This window comes from Myxine glutinosa, chromosome 5 (assembly GCF_964187855.1).
Source record: "Myxine glutinosa chromosome 5, kmMyxGlut1.1, whole genome shotgun sequence".
NCBI classification, from domain to species: domain Eukaryota; kingdom Metazoa; phylum Chordata; class Myxini; order Myxiniformes; family Myxinidae; genus Myxine; species Myxine glutinosa.
The window spans coordinates 207279952-207301190 of NC_136265.1; the positions used below are offsets into that span (position 1 = coordinate 207279952).

At 44.2% G+C, this 21239-nt stretch overlaps 1 protein-coding gene across 1 annotated transcript in view; it reads right to left on the reverse strand.

Annotated features, from left to right (window-relative positions):
• Nucleotides 1-1475: 1475 nt before the first annotated feature.
• The window catches only part of LOC137426454 (uncharacterized), a 147181-nt gene continuing 127417 nt past the window's right edge, over nt 1476-21239 (reverse strand). Inside the window, exon 5 of the mRNA XM_068115002.2 lies at nt 1476-2131. Within this exon, the coding sequence (XP_067971103.1) occupies nt 1946-2131 (186 nt within the window). The 3' untranslated portion in view covers nt 1476-1945. The remainder of the gene's footprint in view (nt 2132-21239) is intronic.

Here is a 21239-nt window from a genome sequence, read left to right on the forward strand (position 1 = left end):
GCAGCTCAATGGAATACTTCTCTCCCCTCTGGGCTGGTGCTCCTGCCTCACACCTAGCTCGTCTTCACGCTGTTGAAACCAAAGCATTCAGAATCATTGGAATCTCCTGCAATGAAGCTAACTCCAAGGGCCTCTCACTCACTCACCGCAGGCAGGTTGGTGGTCTTTCCGTCTTCTACCGACTCCTCTCTGGCCTTGCCCCCCCAGCTCTCACTGGGCTCTGTCCCGCAAATATTCCTACAGGTCGCACAAGATCTGCCTGCAACCCTCTTATGGTTAAACTGCCAAAATCAAGACTCTCTGCTCACCTTCACTCCTTCATTCCTCTTTTCTCCCGCCTCTGGAACAAACTCCCTCACTCTCTTCAATCCCACTCCTCCCTCCAGGTCTTTAAAACAGCTGTTCACCACCATCTCTTATCTTCCCCCATCCAAAACCTTGATCTTTTCTACCCCCGCTAATTTCACCCCAATTCCACTTTTTTGAAATACCAACTTCTGTCCTGGAAGTCCTTGTTGTCCTTGTGTTTTATACTTCTCCCACCCCCCCGCCCCTTCCCACGCCTCCTCCCCCCAAGCCCTCTCCCTCCCACACATCTCCCCGCTCTCAAATGTTGTGTGCTCTCAAGTGTTTGTGTGCTTCCCCTTCTCTCCCCATCTTGTCTTCCGCTCCCTCCTTTTGTGTATTTTGTTTGTCTGGTTGATTTATTTGTGAAGTAAATGTCATCTCTTTCACGAGCCTCGATTCAGTATACAAAAAAAATAAAAAATAAAAAAATTCTTTGTTGTGCCCCTTGCACTCATCCTGAAGGCCGATTTTTCCCCCTGGAATAACAATTGTGTGTTCCGTGCGTCCGTATTCTTCGGAGTGGTGTTTCGGTGTGTAATTGAGCCTCGTTTGTACAACTCATAAATGTTTTCTAAATAAGGGAATAATGTCATTGTTTGGAATGAATTTTTGGTAGCCCGTTATTTTATCTACATCATGTGCTGATTCGAATTGTCATTAGACAAATACATATATAACAAGAAAAAGAGCAATCAGAGATTGCAAACCCTCACCAGGATGTATTTTCAGTGGTTTTTAAGGCTTTTGTGTTCAAACAAATATGGCGGCCGAACCACGTGACCGAAGACGTCATTATTTTTTTTCTAAACTACTTTATTCCTAGATTATGCTCAAGAAATTTCATCTTGATCAGATGACGTTTTGTACTTGTCGAATTATGACGTCATAATGGAGGCACCTATGACATCATCATTAACATATTTTATTCCCTATGGAGAGTTCTTTACAATGAGCCATGTCTCAATTTTTTCTGTTCAGCACTTTCGGAGATATACAGGTGCAAAAGTTTTCGGTTTTTTCGAGATGGCGTCAGAACCACGTGACCTATGACGTCATAATTATTATTTAAAAATTCTACGGGTGGAGTTGCACCCATGATGAAAATTTCCTGTCAATCGGACCAACGGTTGCAGAGAAAATCATATTTATTCTGTGCGGACAAACAAACAAACAAACAAACGGACTGAAATGCAATAGCCTCTCCTCTGGTGAGGGTAAATATTCACATAAATTGAAACAGACCGACCCGCTCACACCTCTTCTCGTAATATTTAGTGTTGTTAAATTATAAGTAATTATTCTCTACCACGTTACAAACAGATAACCTTTTTATATCTGAAAACTCAGGGATGGAGATACGAGAGGGCACCCAGTTATAAGCTTCTCACTATGGAGCTTTGCAGGTAAAGGTATTCAAGAAACAATGGACATATATTTAATTTGTGCCGGTAGAAAACATGCGCTTGAACGAAGAATCGGATCGATTGTTGTGATCGTCAGAGGAAGGGTCTAGGAATTCCTCCTTCCAATGTTACTTTCCCCCCTACCCCTATATTCTCCCACATGATTGTCTGCCCGCAGCCGGCGCGACTAACGGTCAGTCCGAGTGGTATCCGCGTGGACAACCCGGAAAGCGAAACACCTCTGGAAGGTCATCGTCCAGTTTGCAGATGACCTTGTAGATGGCCTTCTTCCACGAGGGGTCCACGTCCTTTCCGGCCTGCAACGCAAGGAAGAACTCGCGCAGGGTAATCTCACCGACCTCCAAGAATCGATCCGGAACCTGGGAAGTCGGAGACGAATCAAAAGTTACAATCACAAGGGAGTAACATCATTTTACATTGAAATTGAGAACGCCATTTTGTTAATGATTTTAATGATGAAGGCTTATTGTGTCGGCTGCCAGACATTGCATTAACTCTCTTGAGACTATTTACCTGGCATTGACTTACTCTTATTCGCTGTGTAAAAGGCTGCATTACATCCCATTATGTTGGCATCGTTGTGGGTCAAGTGCATCTCCTTATGCTCCACTTCTACCCCAGCAACAGAAGGTACGGGTAATTCATGACAACACTCTTCCATTGTAACCATGGTTTCCAGGTTTGGAGGATGACACGGACTTCCAACATGTTGTTTTGCCACCACAAATGGTGGACATGAATGCAGTCAGGTACGGGTGAGATGAGTTAAAATGCTTTACGAATGTAAATTGTACCCGTATGCCATGTTAGGATCACTTCCTGCTGCTAAGCCTTGGCCTTTCTCCGAGAAGGGAATATTAGTACTCGTTCCACAAGTGCTGTCACGCACACCTGTCGTTGTACTATCTGGGAGGTAAGATGAGTATATGAATGAATGAATGATCGTTCTAAGGCCATTTTCCCCGCTGGAGCGGGGGTTAGCCTTGCGGGCCCCATGACCTCATGGTTACCTGCTTGAGGCAATGTTTTTATGGCTGGATGCCCTTCCTGACGCCAACCCTTAGTCGCCTCTTACGACGCGCAGGGATACGGTGTACCTATTATAAACCGGGGTACACACCGGGATCATTCATCCCAGCAAGCTGGTACTCGATTTGCCGACCTCGGAAGGATGACAGGCTGAGTCAACCCACCTGGCGTTAATTCAGCGATCGACCGGGATTCAAACCCAGGATCCGAGGATCCCAAGCCTGCACCCTAACCGCTAAGCCAACACCAGGTAACCCAGGATCATAGGATCCCAAGCCTGCACCCTAACCGCTAAGGCAACACCAGGTAACCCAGCATTCCGAGGATCCCAAGCCTGCACCCTAACCGCTAAGGCAACACCTGGCTAAGATGACATCCTGAACAAAATTCTAAATTCTTGCCTTGACTGCTGCGAAAGCAATGGCAAACCACCCAAACTCCCAGCATAACCCCTTGTACGTAAGATGAGGGTAGGTAAGATGAGTCTTTGTAGTAAATCCTACACCTACAGCAAGGTTCCGGTGCTGCGACAGGTGACAGATTATGGCAGGAATTTGGAATTTTGCCATGTGCCGGCCAACAATTGCTTACTCTTGTGAAAGACACTCCGGGATATTTAACATCCACCAGCACACACAAGGATACACAAAGAAGTTTGGCAAAGTAGGAGGCCATTCGGTATCCATCACCCATCCGCACACAAGCTACCTACACGTCCTTCACATATCCCCATAAACCTATCCACTGCCTCCACTGCCTCTACTACCTCCACTGCATCCACTGCCTCCACTGCCTCCACCTTTTCGGGGAGACCATTCCACGCATTGCCTGTCAAGCACCAATGAGATGGCTTATGGTAATGTCGAAAATCGAACCCACAATGAACGTATCGAAGGCGAGTACCCTGTCCCTACCACTGCTATCCTGCCAGCTCTTAACCGGTACTACTCCATAAAGAAGTTAACTCCACTTGGTTTGTAAACTGTTTTGCTGAAAGGACCACTGTACCCTAATTTTTCACACATGTTCCTTCATGCTTGTTCAATTTGAATTTCTTTTTCCTCCGATGCATAAAGCCCATTCATGAATGACTTCATGTTTTACACGAAGGACAAGCGCACAATATGTTACCTTTTGCATTCGTCCACGCACGTCAACGTCAGAAAATGACCTGGGAGGTAAGTAGCCATCTATAAGTACCTATTTCGAAAGCAAGAGGTGTGTGTGTTGTGTGCTGTGCACCTTTCCTCACACCCAGTGCTTTTGTTTGAACTGTAGTAACAGATTGTCAAGCCGGCTGTGCTATGGACAAGTTAAGCCTTATTTATTTGCTGTAAACAGTGCTCTGAGAGGTGAGTCAAAAAGTTTTCCCCTCTTCTCAAAACGTTTCAGAGCCAAAAACATGATGACGTGTTCCAATGGCATCAGGGAATCCACCCACCAATGGGGAAATTTAGTGACACTGATGACATGCAATCCGTGAGGGCGGTGCGTGGTTGACACGGATTTTGTGGAAGGTAACACAAAAAGTCGTTTCATGTTGAAATGTTTTGCAACTATTTGCAATTTGCAATTATTTTGGCAATTATTGCAAAATTTGAAATTATTGCAAAATTTGAAATTTTTGCAAAATTGTTGAAATTTTTTGCAATTTGCAATTATTTTGGCAATTATTGCAAAATTTGAAATTTTTGCAAAATAGTTGAAATTTTTTGCAATTATTTGCAATTATTTTGGCAATTATTGCAAAATCTTTGCAAAATTTTTGCAAAATTGTTGAAATTTTTTGCAATTTGCAATTATTTTGGCAATTATTGCAAAATTTTTGCAAAATTGTTGAAATTTTTTGCAATTATTTGCAATTATTTTGGCAATTATTGCAAAATTTTTGCAAAATGTTTGCAAAATTGTTGAAATTTTTGGCAATTTGCAATTATTTTGGCAATTATTGCAAAATTTTTGCAAAATTGTTGAAATTTTTTGCAATTATTTGCAATTATTTTGGCAATTATTGCAAAATTTGAAATTTTTGCAAAATTTTGCAAAATTGTTGAAATTGTTGGCAATTATTTGCAATTTGCAATTATTTTGGCAATTATTGCAAAATTTGAAATTTTTGCAAAATTGTTAATTTTTGGCAATTATTTGCAATTATTTTGCCAATTTTTGCAAAATTTGAAATTTTTGGCAATTTGCAATTATTTTGGCAATTATTGCAAAATTTGAAAATTTTTGCAAAATAGTTGAAATTTTTTGCAATTATTTGCAATTATTTTGGCAATTATTGCAAAATCTTTGCAAAATTTTTGCAAAATTGTTGAAATTTTTTGCAATTTGCAATTATTTTGGCAATTATTGCAAAATTTTTGCAAAATTTTTGAAATTTTTTGCAATTATTTTGGCAATTATTGCAAAATTTTTGCAAAATGTTTGCAAAATTGTTGAAATTTTTGGCAATTTGCAATTATTTTGGCAATTATTGCAAAATTTTTGCAAAATTGTTGAAATTTTTTGCAATTATTTGCAATTATTTTGGCAATTATTGCAAAATTTGAAATTTTTGCAAAATTTTTGCAAAATTGTTGAAATTGTTGGCAATTATTTGCAATTTGCAATTATTTTGGCAATTATTGCAAAATTTGAAATTTTTGCAAAATTGTTAATTTTTGGCAATTATTTGCAATTATTTTGCCAATTATTGCAAAATTTGAAATTTTTGCAAAATTTTTGCACAATTGTTGAATCGTTTTGCAATTATAACTTCTACCCCCAGCAAAATTAAGCAGTAACCTAGAACGGCACTCAGTAGAGCGCATACCTCCGCCAGGCCGAGCAGTTTAAGGATTTGTATCCCACGATAGGCCGGATCTGGATCCAGCATGAACCAAAATCTACGGCAATCGGTTTGTTCTTGATCCTACCCAACTCCTTCACCAAGTTTTGTAAATATCGAAATATCGTGCTATATATCGTTTTTGGCCACATCTTTCAATGGTAAATAATCGCTTATAAAAATTAAAAAAACTCTCGGATCCGGATCTGGATTTTCACCAGAGTCAAATCAATTATTCCTCGTCACACACCCAACCTGTCCACCAAGTTTTGTAAAAATCTGTCCAAAGCTTTTATAGCTATCGTGCTCGATATCATTTTTGGCCCGCCCGCTGAATGGTGTAAAAAAAATTCTCTGATCCGGATCCAGATTCGGATCTTCACCAAAATCGAAAACCTGTCGACAAATTAATGTGCGAATTCGTCCATAACTTTTTGAGATATCCTGTTCACAGACAGACAAACAGACAGACAGACTGGGGTGAAAAAATAACCTCCTCTACCTCCGCTGACGGAGGTAATAACATCAATCAACACTGGTGAAAACATTTTGTTTAAAACCACAATGGCGGCCAACTTATTAACATATGCTGAGAAACGGAGGTGTGTCATTTATCATGAGGTATCCTCGTGAATCGGGGAACATCAAACAAGGTGGATTTCACATGAAACCGTCTGCACAATTTGGTGATGGATGCCTTTAAAGGAGATGTTCGTTTAAAATGTAAATGGTGGAGCGAGTTCAAAAAGGCCTGTGAGTTGGTGAGCGATCTTGAGCATTCTCACATGCCACCAACGACCATCGCTCGAGCAAACATCAAACGTGTCCAACATGGAATTTTGGAGAATCGCCAGATTACTACACGTAAGATCACAGAATTGGATGCCATTGTTGAGAACAATCATTCCCTCTTACTTGAATTTCAATACGTTGTCCACCAAAGGACCTCTGGACCTCTAACTCTACCGGACTTCAAAGGACCTGGGTAATCCAGTGGAGATGGATTGGGAAGCTCCGAATCATCCCCCATACGGTCCAGATTTATAACCTTAAGATTTTCATCTTGTTGGATCGCTCAAAGAACATCTGGGCGGCATTGCACTTACAAACTACAACGGGCACTCGGTGGAGCACATACCTACACCAGGCTGAACAGGTTATGAAAATGTTATCCCACAGATAATCTGGATCTGGACCTGAAACAAGATTGAATTGGCTCGTTCTTGTCACCTACCCAACTCATTCACCTAGTTTTGCCCATAATCCGTCCAAAACGTTTTGAAAGATCATGCTATATATCATATTTGGCCCTATCTCTCAATGGTGAAGAATCACTTGAAAAATAAATTAAAAATTCTGCTATCCGGATCTGGATCTTCACCAAAATCGAATCAATTCGTCCTTGTCACACACCCAACATATCCATCAGGTTTCGTCCAAATCCGTCCATAACCTTTTGAGATATCCTGCTCACAGACAAACAGAGATAGGTGAAAACAACCTCCGTACACCTTTGGTGGCGGAAGTGATTATGAAGAAATCAAAGCAGGTGTCATGAAATTCCTGCGTACCCGTAATGTCTGTTCCATACCACATCAACACAACAACAACAGGTAGCAGGAGAATACCTTGCGAATGAACACCCTTCATCAACCCCGACGTATGTTGATTTACGCCAATCTTGAACTACCCTCGTATGTTGAAAAGTGCCAGGTTTCACTGCACAGGAGCATTCTCTTAGGCCTTAGGGTTTGGGGGGGAAACCTTTGATTCCTCCTTATATGTAACATTTATATGATTGGCATGCAACTATGTCCTGCAGGTACCAAAGAGTTTACCATGAATATAACACAACATTCCCTGCGGGTAAAGAAGGTTCTAGGTCAGCATCCCACCGCCGCAAAGCCAAAAGCAAACAGTTTGGGGTTCTAGCAAAAGCTCCTGCCAACACATTTTGCGAACCACCGGAAACCACCACCACTAGGCTGGGCCAAATCGGAGGTGATTTTCCTAATTCAATGTAATTTACCTAAAAGTTGTGAGTGAGTATCAGGAACAAAATCATGAAAAAAAAATTCAAAAATATTGACGTTTTACGGTCAGACAGCCCGTTACCATAGCAACAGTTACAGACGACTCAAAAAATGCCTAAATTGACGATTTCTCAAGCTGTGTTTGACCCCCAGAGTTGATTCTGGTACCAAAAGATGCAGAATTGAAAGCCAAGGATGATTGGATAGCTTAACAATGTCTGTGACACAATTCAATACCACTTTTATCCAAAAAACTGATTTTTGTCTGAAATTTCAAGCATATTTATGGAAAAAAATTGAAAATTTTGCTTTTTAATCATAGGATAACCATTAATCAGATTAAATTTACTTTAAATTGTCTTTTACAACCTTGTATTGTCCAGTTTTTATAACTGTTATAACGTTGTTTAAATTTGGCCATCTTCATTTCAATAAAAAAAAGTTAACAAAAGCAGCTTACAATCATTAATTTTAATGCCTGCTTTCGGTTGTTACTGTAACCATTCATCAGGGCGTTCAAGGCGCTCTTGCACACATCAAGGATAGGCGCTCTTGTCTTCGATACAACGGCAGTGAACTCTGGGGTCAAGAGTGGAGTCGTAGTAAGACTGGAGACTGAGTTTGGCAGGAGTCTTCTGCAACTGGCGTGTCGGCACCACATCCACGAATTGGTTGGAGGGGCGTCTTGCTCAATAGTGTATGGCCCCACCGCAGGACCTAATGAACAGCTGTTCAAGCGACTGCTCAACACTTGGAGTGAATTGGACCAGGGAAACTACACATTGGTCGAGGTGTCTGCTCAACAGAGAGAGCTGGCTGGCCATGTACATGCCACCATCACCTTCCTTCAGACGTGGATGGACAATAGCACAAAGGAGACTCTTCGACACGACTACCTGGAGCTGGCACACCTCACACTGCTGTTTCTTGGAGGGACTGTCCCTGATGGTATGAGGACCATCACTATCAAAGCTCCTGGGGCATTCCACCACGCCCGTTGGATGAGCAAGACTTTATACACTATAAAGGTGGCACTCTTCCGTCAGCAGCTGGGAGATATCTACACACCCGAAGAGCTGGAAGACATAACCAGTCTCGCTGCATTCATGTCGGTCTTCTACACTAAAGCGTGGTTGACATGTACCAGTGCTGCAGATGCACCATCTAACGACATGTACCTGATGAAGAACCTCCTCAAGGCTGAGGCCAGTATCGCAAAGAATCCAACAAAGTGGCCTGCCAAATTTCTGTCCTTTGTGACTGTGGCCCGAGAGAAGCTACAAAACCATTTGTGGTACCTCTCAGAGAGATTGGTCTCTTTGGCACTCTTCTCGGACAGAACGTCATCTGACAAGCAGACTATGAGAAGGGCTATGCTCAGGTACCATGGGACTGCACATAACATGATACAGGAGATGCCAGCCTCACAGCAATTGGGGAGTAAAGCCCTCAAAGACTTTGTTGGTTACGACTCTTGGAGCATGTTTGAACTCTTGGGTATTGACTCCAGTTTTGTGAAGCTCCCCGTTGCACAGTGGCCCACCTCAGACAGCTATCGTCATGGCAAGGAAGTTGTGGCCAAACTCCCAGTTGTCAATGACGCAGCAGAGCGGACACTTGGACTCACCATAGATTTGAACACTAACAAGGCCCCCAAATCTGAGGCGCAGCTCCAGGCTCTATACAGGGTTGTGAAGGGCGTCAGGGAGAAGCTGCATGGACTGGCAACATCCACTGAGGTTGTGACTAAGAAGTCATTGGCCTCCATTGATTACAATTGGGACTAGGTTTTTTATTTTGTTATCAATGTTCAATGTCAGACCTTAAATTTGAGACAAAAAAGCTTAATCAATGACAAAAGTTAATTTAAAGTACATTTAATTTGACTATAGCTCTGATTAATGATTATCCTATGATTAAAAAGCAAAATTTTCATTTTTTTTTCAAACAAATGCCTTAAATTTGAGATAAAAATGAGTTTTTGGGATAAAAGTTGTATTGAATTGTGTCACAGACATTGTTAAGCTATCCAATCATCCTTGGCTTTCAATTCTGAATCTTTTGGTACCAGAATCAACTCTGGGGGTCACACACAGCCTGAGAAATCATCGATTTTAAGGATTTTTTGAGTCGTCTAACGGTTGCTATGGTAACGGGCTGTTTTACCGTAAGACGTCAATATTTTTGAAAAAAAATTTCATGGTTTTGTTTCTGTTACCAGCCACAACTTTTAGGTAAATTACAACCTTGTAGTATGAAAAATTGAAAATCACCCCTGATTTGGCCCAGCCTAACCACCACCTTACGTGGGAAATTGGGAAAGGAATCATTGTGTGCTGTGACACTCCATTGGAAAATCCAACAGCCTCTTCGCACTCGAACCCGTTATTACTTAATACAGCATTATATAATTATTGAGCTTTATCAAACTCACCCGGCTCGACCCAACCTCTCTACCTAGCGATGGTGCTTTGCTTCAATCCCAATCCTCCTCACATTAACCCTAACCTGACCTAACACAACCCTCTTACATGCAGGTCACTGTGTTTCCTCTCCACTCCTCCCTTCCTGTTCATTCATTCCCTCGTTTATTGCGTCTGACTGTTTCCGCACTGTCAGTTCGTTGCCTCTTACTCTCCGATACCTCGCTCCATCATGAGCCTCAATTTTGTTTCAAAAAGCAAACATTTGTTTTTTCTGTTGTGTGCTCCACATCTATTTTGCGATCCTCCATGTTCTTACAATGTCATCTGTGCAGCTCCACCGGGAGGGTGGGTTTCTTACTGGGATCGGGGCTTCTGCTCAGGTCTGAGATTTATCCCCCACCTAATTCTCACAACATCATGAGCTTCCTCCGTCCTTTTGCTCTTTTATGTGATGCATGCACAGCTGCCTCGGCCATTTGTGATTCTCCATGTGTGTGGGGCATGACCTGCACTCTATGGGAGTGCAGGCGTAATAATGTAGCAAAAGAAGGAGCCAAGTGGGCACTTCCTGATTTTTCAGTTCTTGGACCGGCAGGATGGCTTCGAGGTATGGACACTCGCCTTTAGCCGTCTAGTCTGGGTTTGAATCCCTACCCAGCTGCAAACTGCCATCCCGGTGTTTCCCAGGCACGGTGATTCATCAATGTGTGCGCCGCCCCTAGGATGGACATCAAATCGGGCGTCCCTTCTGCCCGACATTAGTTGGTGGTCGCCAATGATCCCGAAGTGTCCTTCACGAAGAGTAGGCGAGATACTGCTGGCACCATGAACAAATTCCTGCAATGACCCCCCCATGTTAAAGTGGCGACCCGTCCAGGATTATAACCAAAGCCGCATATCCAGGAATATAAATTGCATCGGCAGCATCAACGCTCTGTATAAAGATCTGATCTGAAAAGTGCGTGGTTCATGATCTGATCTGAAATCCTTGTTCCACCAAAAGTGGGAAATTAGGAATGTCACCAATACTCTGTGGGTGATTCAAAAACTGAAATGCCACCAGTATCCTATTAACGAACCATAATATGGAAATGTTTCACAACTGGGAACATCAATGGAAACAACTGGGAACTGGAAAGGATTTTAAAAGTTTTTTATATCCATGCGGAAGGGATGTATCTAGTAGTTCTGTTTGCTAGCACTCACTTTTGATGTTGACACTAAATATATCCCAAGATGACTTTTAAAAAGAGTAGGCCATTGTGTGCCAATACCTTTGCAGAATCCAAATTGTTGCCGTGATAGGGGTTGGTAGTTTGGCACACTCCAGTAATTATGCGACCAACAAATTTTATTTGTAAATTGAATCTCAGTTAGATCATTCATTAATTCATTCAATACGCGCCCGCCGGTTCGGTGCAGCGTCCCCTCTGTGGATCCTTCGTCTCCAAAGCTTCTGATCCTGAGCCTCCATCGCCGGATGTTGGATTCCTTGCTGGTTCGCCATTACTTTAATCCCATCCTTCCATATTTTCTTCGGCCTTCCTATTGGCCTCCTCCCTTCCGGCATTAATCTCTCCCCCTTCCTGGCTATCCGGTCTCCCCCCATTCTGCAAACATGCCCAGCCCACATCAGACAGCACTCATCGGCCAGCTCACTATTCTTCCTCTTTCTGGTATTTATCCTCACTTCCTCATTGGTTATTCTCTGCACCCAGCAAATCCCAAGTATTATTCTGAGGCATCTACGGTACAATCAAAACCAATCAGTCTCCTTTACTGCTCCTTCATCCAAGTTCAACTCTCTGACCCATACAGCACCACAGAGATTACTGATGCATTGTAAGCCTTCATCTTGGTTTGCAGGTCCACGTCCCTTCTCCTCCACAGATCTCTTCTCAGACTATTGAACACCCCTATCATCAATTCCAGCTTTCTCTTCACTTCCTCCTCTATCTGTTATCTTGCTTCCCAAGTAAATAAGTCAGCCTACTTCCTCACTAATTTCATCCCTTATCTAATTATCTTCCATCATTCATCTCCCCGTTCATTCTGCCTTCTCACCATCATTGCCTTTGCCTTAGGAATACTCATCTTCAAACCAAATGTATTTCTTTCATCACTGATCCTTCTAGAGTCTGTAATCGTCACGGCCAGAAAATGCGCATCATCTACATACTCTAAGTCCCACAGAGTTTCTGATCTTCAATCCGGACTCCTTCCCTTACTTGACTTTCTCCATCAACTATATGACACACGTCATCTATTACGAAGTTGAACAAGCTGGGAGACGGGATGCATCACTTGCCTCACTCCATTCTGAACTGTCTCTCCCAATTCTCTTTATCCTTGTACAAACTTCTGATCAGTCTGATCACTTTCTGTGAAATGCCTAAATATATATATATATATATACACGTATATATACAGTCACGTGAAAAAGTAAGTACATCCCATGTAAAGTTTTGACTTTTTCAACATATTTCAACATACAGCTATTTGATCTTCATTTCAACAATATTGATAGATAAAGGTGATATAATATAACAAATATCATGAAACATTTACATTTTGTAGTCCATTGTATAATTTAAATAAACATAAATGCAAATTTCGCATGTGGAAAAAGTAAGTACACCCTTGGCTCTAATAGGTGGTATTGCCCCCTTTGGCAGAAACAACCTCAAGTAGGCATTTCTTATAACTGTCTACCAGTCTCTGACATCGACTGGGAGAAATTTTTGCCCACTCCTCCATGCAGGATTCTTTCAGCTGTGCGATGTTTGAGGGGTTTCTTGCATGCACAGCTCGTTTCAAATCCCCCCACAACATCTCGATGGGATTTAGATCCGGGCTTTGACTTGGCCATTCCAGAACCCTCCATTTCTTTCTTTTCAGCCATTCCTTGGTGGATTTACTGGTATGTTTAGGGTCATTGTCATGTTGCAAGGTCCACCTTCGGTTGAGCTTCAACTTTCCGACAGATGGCCTCACATTATCCTCAAGCACCCTCTGGTACAATGAAGAATTCATAGTGGATTCTATGATGGTGAGCTGCCCAGGCCCTGATGCAGCAAAGCTGCCCCAAACCATAATATATTCCACCACCATGCTTTACAGTTGGTATCAGGTTCTTGTGGTCAAATGCTGTCTTTGGTTTTCGCCAAACATGTCTTCTGGTACTGTGGCCAAATAGCTCTACCTTTGACTCATCTGTCCAGAGCATATTGTTCCAGAAGTGCTGGTCTTTGCCTCGGTGTTCATCGGCAAACTTTAGTCTTACCCTGATGGCCACTTTAGACAGCAAAGGTTTCCTCCTGGCACACCTCCCATGTCGATCAAATTTGTGCAGCCTCTTTCTAATGGTAGACTCGTGCACTTTCACATCAACAGTGGCAAGAGCTACCTGTGGGGTCCCGTGATGACATTTTGGGGTTCTTCGAGACTTATTTCAGCATCTTGTGGTCTGCTCTCGGGCTGAACTTGCTGGGGCGGCCTGGCCTAAACACGTTGGCAGTTGTTTGGAATCTTCTCCACTTGTAGATGATCTTCCTGACAGTCGAATGATTGATTTCAAATTGTTTGGAGATCTTTTTAAATCCCTTCCCATACTCGTAGGCATCTATAACCTTCTTTCTGAAGGCCTCAGAGAGCTCTTTTGATCTAGGCATGGTGACGCCACACACTTCAACAACAAAGAGCATACCAAACTAAATGTCTGAGGTTTAAATAAGACAGTTTCCTCCAAGATCCTCTCTAACGATGTTCTAATCATTTGCACCTGAGCTGGTGCACCTGATTCTAATTTTAGGTATTTGAAGTCGTGATAAATGTCGGGGTGTACTTACTTTTTCCACATGCGAAATTTGCATTTATGTTTATTTAAATTATACAATGGACTGCAAAATGTAAATGTTTCATGATATTTGTTATATTATATCACCTTTATCTATCAATATTGTTGAAATGAAGATCAAATAGCTGTATGTTGAAAAATGTTGAAAAAGTCAAAACTTTACATGGGATGTACTTACTTTTTCACGTGACTGTATATGTCACGTGACTTAATGCCGAGCAAGCTCGACGCAGTAAGTAAGTAAGTAAGTATACATATACAGCAATACCCCATTTTACGCCATTTCGACCTACGTCAAATCCGACTTTACACCACTCTTCTAGAGTAAATTTCAGTTCAGCGAACGTCATTATGTGCGACTTTACGTCACTCCTCCATCATAATAGGAAGACGTGAAAAAAATTAATTTTTCCTTAAAAATTTATTTAAAATAAATAAAATAGTACATAAAAATTAACAATAAAAGAAGCTAAAAAACAATTTGAAATACAATAAAAAAGCACATTAAAAATTTAAAAAATGTACATACAGTATACTACACGTAGCTGCTGGTTCTCATTCAAAACAAAGGCGACGCCATATGCATTTTGTCCTGTGCTGCGGTCGCGTGCTTGCTTTGCCTTTCGCTGTTATTTTTGTGATTATTCCTTTACTGTGTCTGTGTTAGCCATGGGTCCTAAGAAGGATAGTGCTAGTGTTTCCAAGCGTAATGTGGTTACGATGGAAGATAAGTTAAATCTGATTAAAAGGTATGAAAAAGGTGAAAAAGTGTCATTGATAGCGCATGCCTTGGGGCTGCCACGGTCGATGGTATCGACCATCATTCATGATAGGGAACGCATTCTCGCATACGTCACTGAAAAAGCGCCGTCGGCGAAGACTGCTGTCATGAATGTGAAGAGGGGTCAGATTTTCGACGAGATGGAGAGACTCCTTTCGTTGTGGATCGAACGCCAGACCCATGAACGCATACCAACGAGCCAGCTGCTGATACAGGAGAAGGCGAAGTCTTTGTTCCAGGATCTTCTGAAGAAGTACCCCGGAGGATAAGGACACAATCTTCGTTGCAAGCTCTGGATGGTATATCTATCTATAATTCCAGTAATCTCTGTGTGTATGTTTGTTTGTCTGTGACCGCTGTTTCTCGACAACCACGGGTCCGATATACTTGAAACTTGCCAGGTATATTGCTGGGGACCCGAGGATGTGCCTTTTCAAGGTTTCATATTAATCGGACAAGTAGTTACCGAGCTATGTCCAAAAAACGATTCAACCAATCAGAGAGCAGCGAGCTATCACGTGTGCCGAACGTGCCGAACAGACTCTGCCTCGGACGGCACATTTGAGAGCGTATTCATTTATTTCACGTTGGCAAACTATGTTGCCGCTATGTTGGCGTTAAACTATGTTTTAAAACTAATTAAAACTAATTTGCGATTCTTTCGCTTTCCTGCGCGTTTGTGCACGCTATGGCGATTTCTTTACCAAACTCCGCAAGCCGTTCGCTTTGGACCAAACCATTTCATGTAAATAGAGGGGGGGGGATTGTCACCGTACTCGCAAGCCGTTCGCTTTGGACCAAACCATTTCATGTAAATAGAGGGGGGGATTGTCACCGTACTCGCAAGCCGTTCGCTTTGGACCAAACCATTTCATGTAAATAGAGGGGGGGGGGATATAATTTTAGATATATATATAGTACGGGCATGCCCTAGTATATATAATGGCATTTATTAAGGCATTACGCCCGGTTTACGTCAAAAACCGAGTTACGTCACGGCTTATGGAACCAATTAATGACGTAGGCCGGGGTATTTCTGCATATGTATGTGTATATTATATATATATATATATATATATATATATATAATTATATATATATATATATATATATATATATAATTATATATATATATATATATATATATATCAGTCACTATGCGACCTTCATATCATCAGTGGAGAACCGCCACTGAATATCTGAATTTATAATCCGTAATGCCACTGAATATGGAGAACCGCCACTGAATACGGAGAACCGTATCTGAATTTATAATCCGTAATGATGCACTGCTGGATGGTTCCTCTGGAGCTTTGCAGGCAATGCGGACATGCATGGCGATGACGTCATGCTGTCCGCTCATTAGGTTGGAGAACCAGATTACAGATACCATTATTAGTAACTCCCAACCGCAACCAGGTCGACTCCATATGATGAGTGGATACCAGAGATAACGTTACCGTGTGGCAGGCGGTGCTTATCGCTCCCAGCAAGGTGCAGCAGCAGCTGTATGGGACACCTTGCTGGCGGTTCTCCACTGATGATATGAAGGTCGCATAGTGACTGATATAAAAACCGAAAGGTTCACAGAGTTACAAGTGTATGGAAAGCCTCACTGCGTTGCCCTGATGAAGCCCCAACAAGGGTGAAACCAGGTCGGTAACTGTGAGTTTTGCATGCACTTGTGACAGTATCTGAATTTATAATCCGTAATGACGCAGTGCTGGATGGTTCCTCTGGAGCTTTGCAGGCAATGCGGACATGCATGGCGATGACGTCATGCTGTCCGCTCATTAGGTTGGAGAACCACATTACAGATACCAATATATATATATATATATATATATATATATATATATATATATATATATATATATGTACATATATACAGTATATATATATATGTATATATATATATATATATATATATATTGTTACAGACGCGGCTTAGATGTTATTTACCGAGCGGTTTGGTATGACCACGTCTGCACAAGTTACCCGATTATACCCGAACGTTGACTAATCGCGCTACGCTAGGTCAATAAAGGAAAAGACACACGGCTGGGATTAAAATGACACGACACCAGGGATACGGTTCTCAAGACCTCCGGAGGAGATTATATTAGGGCGGAAGGTCAGATTACAGGGATGAGAGGTACAGCATAGTAAGATAGGCACTTAATTACGGTCTTATAATAGCCCCGACAGACGACAGATAAACAGGACAAAAACTGACTCACACGGGGATTGATGGCAAGGAAAGCGGGTATTCGATGGCCAGCACAAGGTGCACCTTGTGCTCAGGGACAGGATAGCGCGGCCCAAAAGATGCAGGAGGTCTCTCAGCGCTCGGAGGTATCTTTCTTGTCTTCTCAAGCTGGGGGCGCATCTCACCTCACGTCCGGTGAGTTGCTGCGTATATCCGGCGGGGAGTGACACGCCCTCGGCTCGTTAGCTCCGCCCCAGATGGAATCGGCTCGTTGCTTCTCATTGGGTGCGTGCGGGGGGGTTACCGGCTCCGCCCTTGACGAGGGGCTGACAGGGAGCCCCTTCGTGGTAACCCCGTGGAGCGCATGGTCATGGCGGCTAACCGAGCCGGTGGGAGGGCGCACACTCCCCCCGCGCGCCGTGGTTGTAGTTGTTGTTGTAGCTGTAGTTGTTGTTGTTGTTGTTGTTTGGGGAAGAAGATGGGAGGAGGTATGGGAAGGTCCTAAACTCACTACTGGTGCCATATAATCACATTCTGGTGCAACGAAGAGTCAGAATTAATGGAAACGAGTCCTTAACTGACATAGACTAAGAATAACTAGCAAGATGTCCGAAAGTTGTCTACGTGAGATGCGGTGGACCTGGGCACGACATTTAATGGGGGAAAAAGGGGAAGGTCGGTTCTACAGAGTGTTGTTTACAGACAATGGGACTAGGGAATGGGGGATTGGGGATAGTTGGGGAGTATTGGGGAAATAGGGGAATATTTACAAGCGGATATGGAGGCCAAATTCCATATTCGCAACATTGCACCCTTCTCTACCCTCGGGGCGTCCCGACCCGATAAATTTTTACCTAGTTTAGTGTGGCACTCAGATGTAGGTCCCACTACTATTAACTCTACCCTGAGTGCGACAGTTTTACAGATATTCACAAATGAGTAAATATGTCCCCCTGCGACGTTGCACCCTTCTCCTCTCAGAAACACACCCACAGGATAACCGAATCCGGAAAGAATTCGCAAACTAAACATACAGCCGGTAGGGAGCATTATTTACAAGACTACGCTGATATTTACACTACGATCCAGGACCTGTTTTTGGAGGAACACATGCAGATGTTATGCATAGAGAGAGCACGCATGCCAGCATCGATACACCAACCCACGAGTGCTCTGTGGCCTACGGCCTTTAATAACGTGCAGAGCACCCTTTTCCAGCACGAAAAGCACCACCCCATAACACAGTCAGCACCATCCGGTGCACCAATAAAGTGTTTATGAATCACCGGTGGTGTCACAGCCGGCCGATGTTCTGCCGCTGGTCTTGCCTTCGTGTGGTGCACTTGGCCTTCTTACTTCTTTCAAAAAATAAAGAAAGGCGCCAACCGCGTCCATTTCTCTATTGTGGCCGTCAGGGGGCCAACTGTTAGTGGTTCACCTGTATGGCATAGGTGCCACGTTGACCCATAGGTCCATCCACGGGTGGTGCTTGGCCGCAAAAGAGCTGCGGTCCATTGTGGGTGGCCACAAACATTGCGGTCCATATGGTGTATCGATCCAAGCAGCAAGCAGCGAAAGTGCAGGCCCACAACTGCGGAGCCAGCACCCCTCTCTCCTCTCTCTCTGCCCCAAAGCCAGATCCTCGGAGGTGGGAGACAAAAGAAGCAGACAAGTGAGTAAGGTGGTAAGGGCGCAAAAGTGCACGCAATACAAGATGATGCACACTGGGGGCACATGGGAACCAGGTGAGACAGGTACGTTCCTACCGTACGCCCCCCCCCCCCCCACCAGGTAACCTACATGGCCCCTCCCTTACCCCTTACTGTATCCACAAAACACAACACTACCCATAAACATCTACTTTACAAATCAACAAACATCCCTACTGTCTTCCCCGTTCCTCCCATAAACCAAATTCGTCTTCTCTCCCTCCTAACCAATCAAATTTGCCATTTTCAACTCTCATCAAAATTTGCCATCTCCAACTCAACATCATAATTTGCTATCACCAATTCATCATCAGTCCCTCCTAGGGAGGGAGAGATGGAATCACCCCAATGTCTCATCCACGTCGTGATGCGTCTCACAAATCCTCACAGCAATTCTCATTTCCTGCACCAAGACAAAGAAAACACAGGTGTGGAGTCATCATCATCACCACAGGTAAGTGGCTGCGTATGGTGCGACAGGTTCATCAATCCTAACTATTTCCTAAATGACTTTAACAACTTTACACTACCCGGGGTCTTTCTCCGGCCAAACCATTGGCCCTCTTACACTATGGGTTCTAAAAACCAATTCCCATTGGCCAAACTGTGGTGCTTTTCAATTTGGGGTCTCACTCCCCCGATTCATCTCCCGGTGCCCTCGCACAATTTCTGGGCTGTGGCGTGTACCTCTCCCAGTGGGTCTACCCACCTGCACACCTCCACCACTGCAGTTGCCTCCGAGCTTACCTGCTCCTTACCCTAACCTAACTACCTGGGGAAGGCCCTCTGGCGCTCTCCCCACTCGGTGCCCTCTCTGGCACTGGGCTACCCGGGTCCATCCTCCGGATCCTCGGGCCCCATCCACAACTCTACCGGCTCCCAGAGCCCACCTGCGGCCTCACCTGGCCGACATCCTCACAGTGGTGGAGTGCCCAACCAACTACACACACTAACAGGCTACACGCCCAGCCATTTCCACAACACTAATGCACCCATTCACAACACCATTCTGCAACCGCACCACAGATGCCAATATCCAACCACAATTTACCTGTACCCTCTACCTAACACTTACACTACCCGCCCCGGGTACTCGTGAAAGGGGTCCACTCTTCCCCCATCCACACCTTCGCACCATGCACACCACTCCGTACCACTTACTCCAACTCTCTCCACACACCTGTACTTGCACACCTGTGCTCTCACACCGGGTGCCACCTGCACCCTTCTCTCCCCAAGCGCATTCGCGCTGATCCACAACACTCACTACTCATACACTGCTCCACACACCTGTCCAGTTGCACACCTGTGCAATCACACCTGTTCCACCCTCACACACACACGGCATCATCTCATCTAACTACTCCCCTCTGAAACTTGCGCTTCCCAGTCTTCCCTTTAAACTATTGCGCTCCCTCGTCATTATCATCCACACTAATCTACCTGCGTCCCCACTACAGGTATCAGTCACTAACTAAACTTAACGTTACCTACTGTCATCTTCGCTAGATCCCTATCAATATAACCTAACCCACCCGGGCTAGTTTTCACTGCCATACACCCCCATAATCTATTGCTCCTTTGCCCCACACATGGGAAGGGTGGCAGGGATGCCATCCCACCACATCGGGGGTCTCTCACTACCAATTTTGCACATCAAATTTCAACAAATCAAAAATTTGCCAATCACTACCCATCATCTGCCAATCACTACTGCCAATCCCTTGCCAATCATCAAATTTTGTTTTTCTCCAATTTTGGGTCCAAAACACTAACCTCATCACCCAGTCTACTCAATAATGCCTCTCGGTGCGCCAATTCCTGTCCAAAGCCCGGCTTCGTAAAGCCGAGCAATGAATGCTGGTTGTTTTGTGCCGGCGGCAGGATGCGTCCGGCACTCGGTGCAGGGACGGGGGCTTACCCGTGCCGAGATCCCACGCACCACCTCGGCGTGGAGCCATCCAATGCCCCGATCTAGACCTGCCGGCACGTCTCACCAAAAAGTGGTCGCCATGACGACCCTTTCTATCGGGCTGCCAGCTCCGCCTAGTGGAGCACGGACGCGGCCGTTCAAAGCGAGGCCCAGCACGCACCGAGGGCCTGCTTCGGCTAAAAGTCGCTCTAACCTCTAACCCGTTTAACGTCGATGCTTCACCTGCATGCTTACACCCCGCAGCCCGTTCCTTGCTCACACATCCAGCCGTGCCCATGCTCCTCGTACCTTTCCTTACACACCCAGGTACCCTCATTCCACTCACAGCCTTGGTCACACACCTGACCACCGAACACTGTGGCACACATTCGTTGCTCGCACACCTCACCAATACACCGCTTCGCGCCCCCTCCTCGGTCACCTCCTCTGTGACAATCACAGGTGTGCCCTCATTCGCACACCCAACCATGTGCCTCACCACCAACTCCAGCGTGCATTCCCACTCACGCTCTACCATTCCAGGTGTGCATCCTTCCATCCCAGGTGTACATCCTCGCTCACCTGTCACAACCAACTCACTCTCCTTGTCACTCTCACTACTCTCACCTCCATTCTTGCCAGCGCACTCACCCTTACTCTTGACAGCGCACTCTTTCCC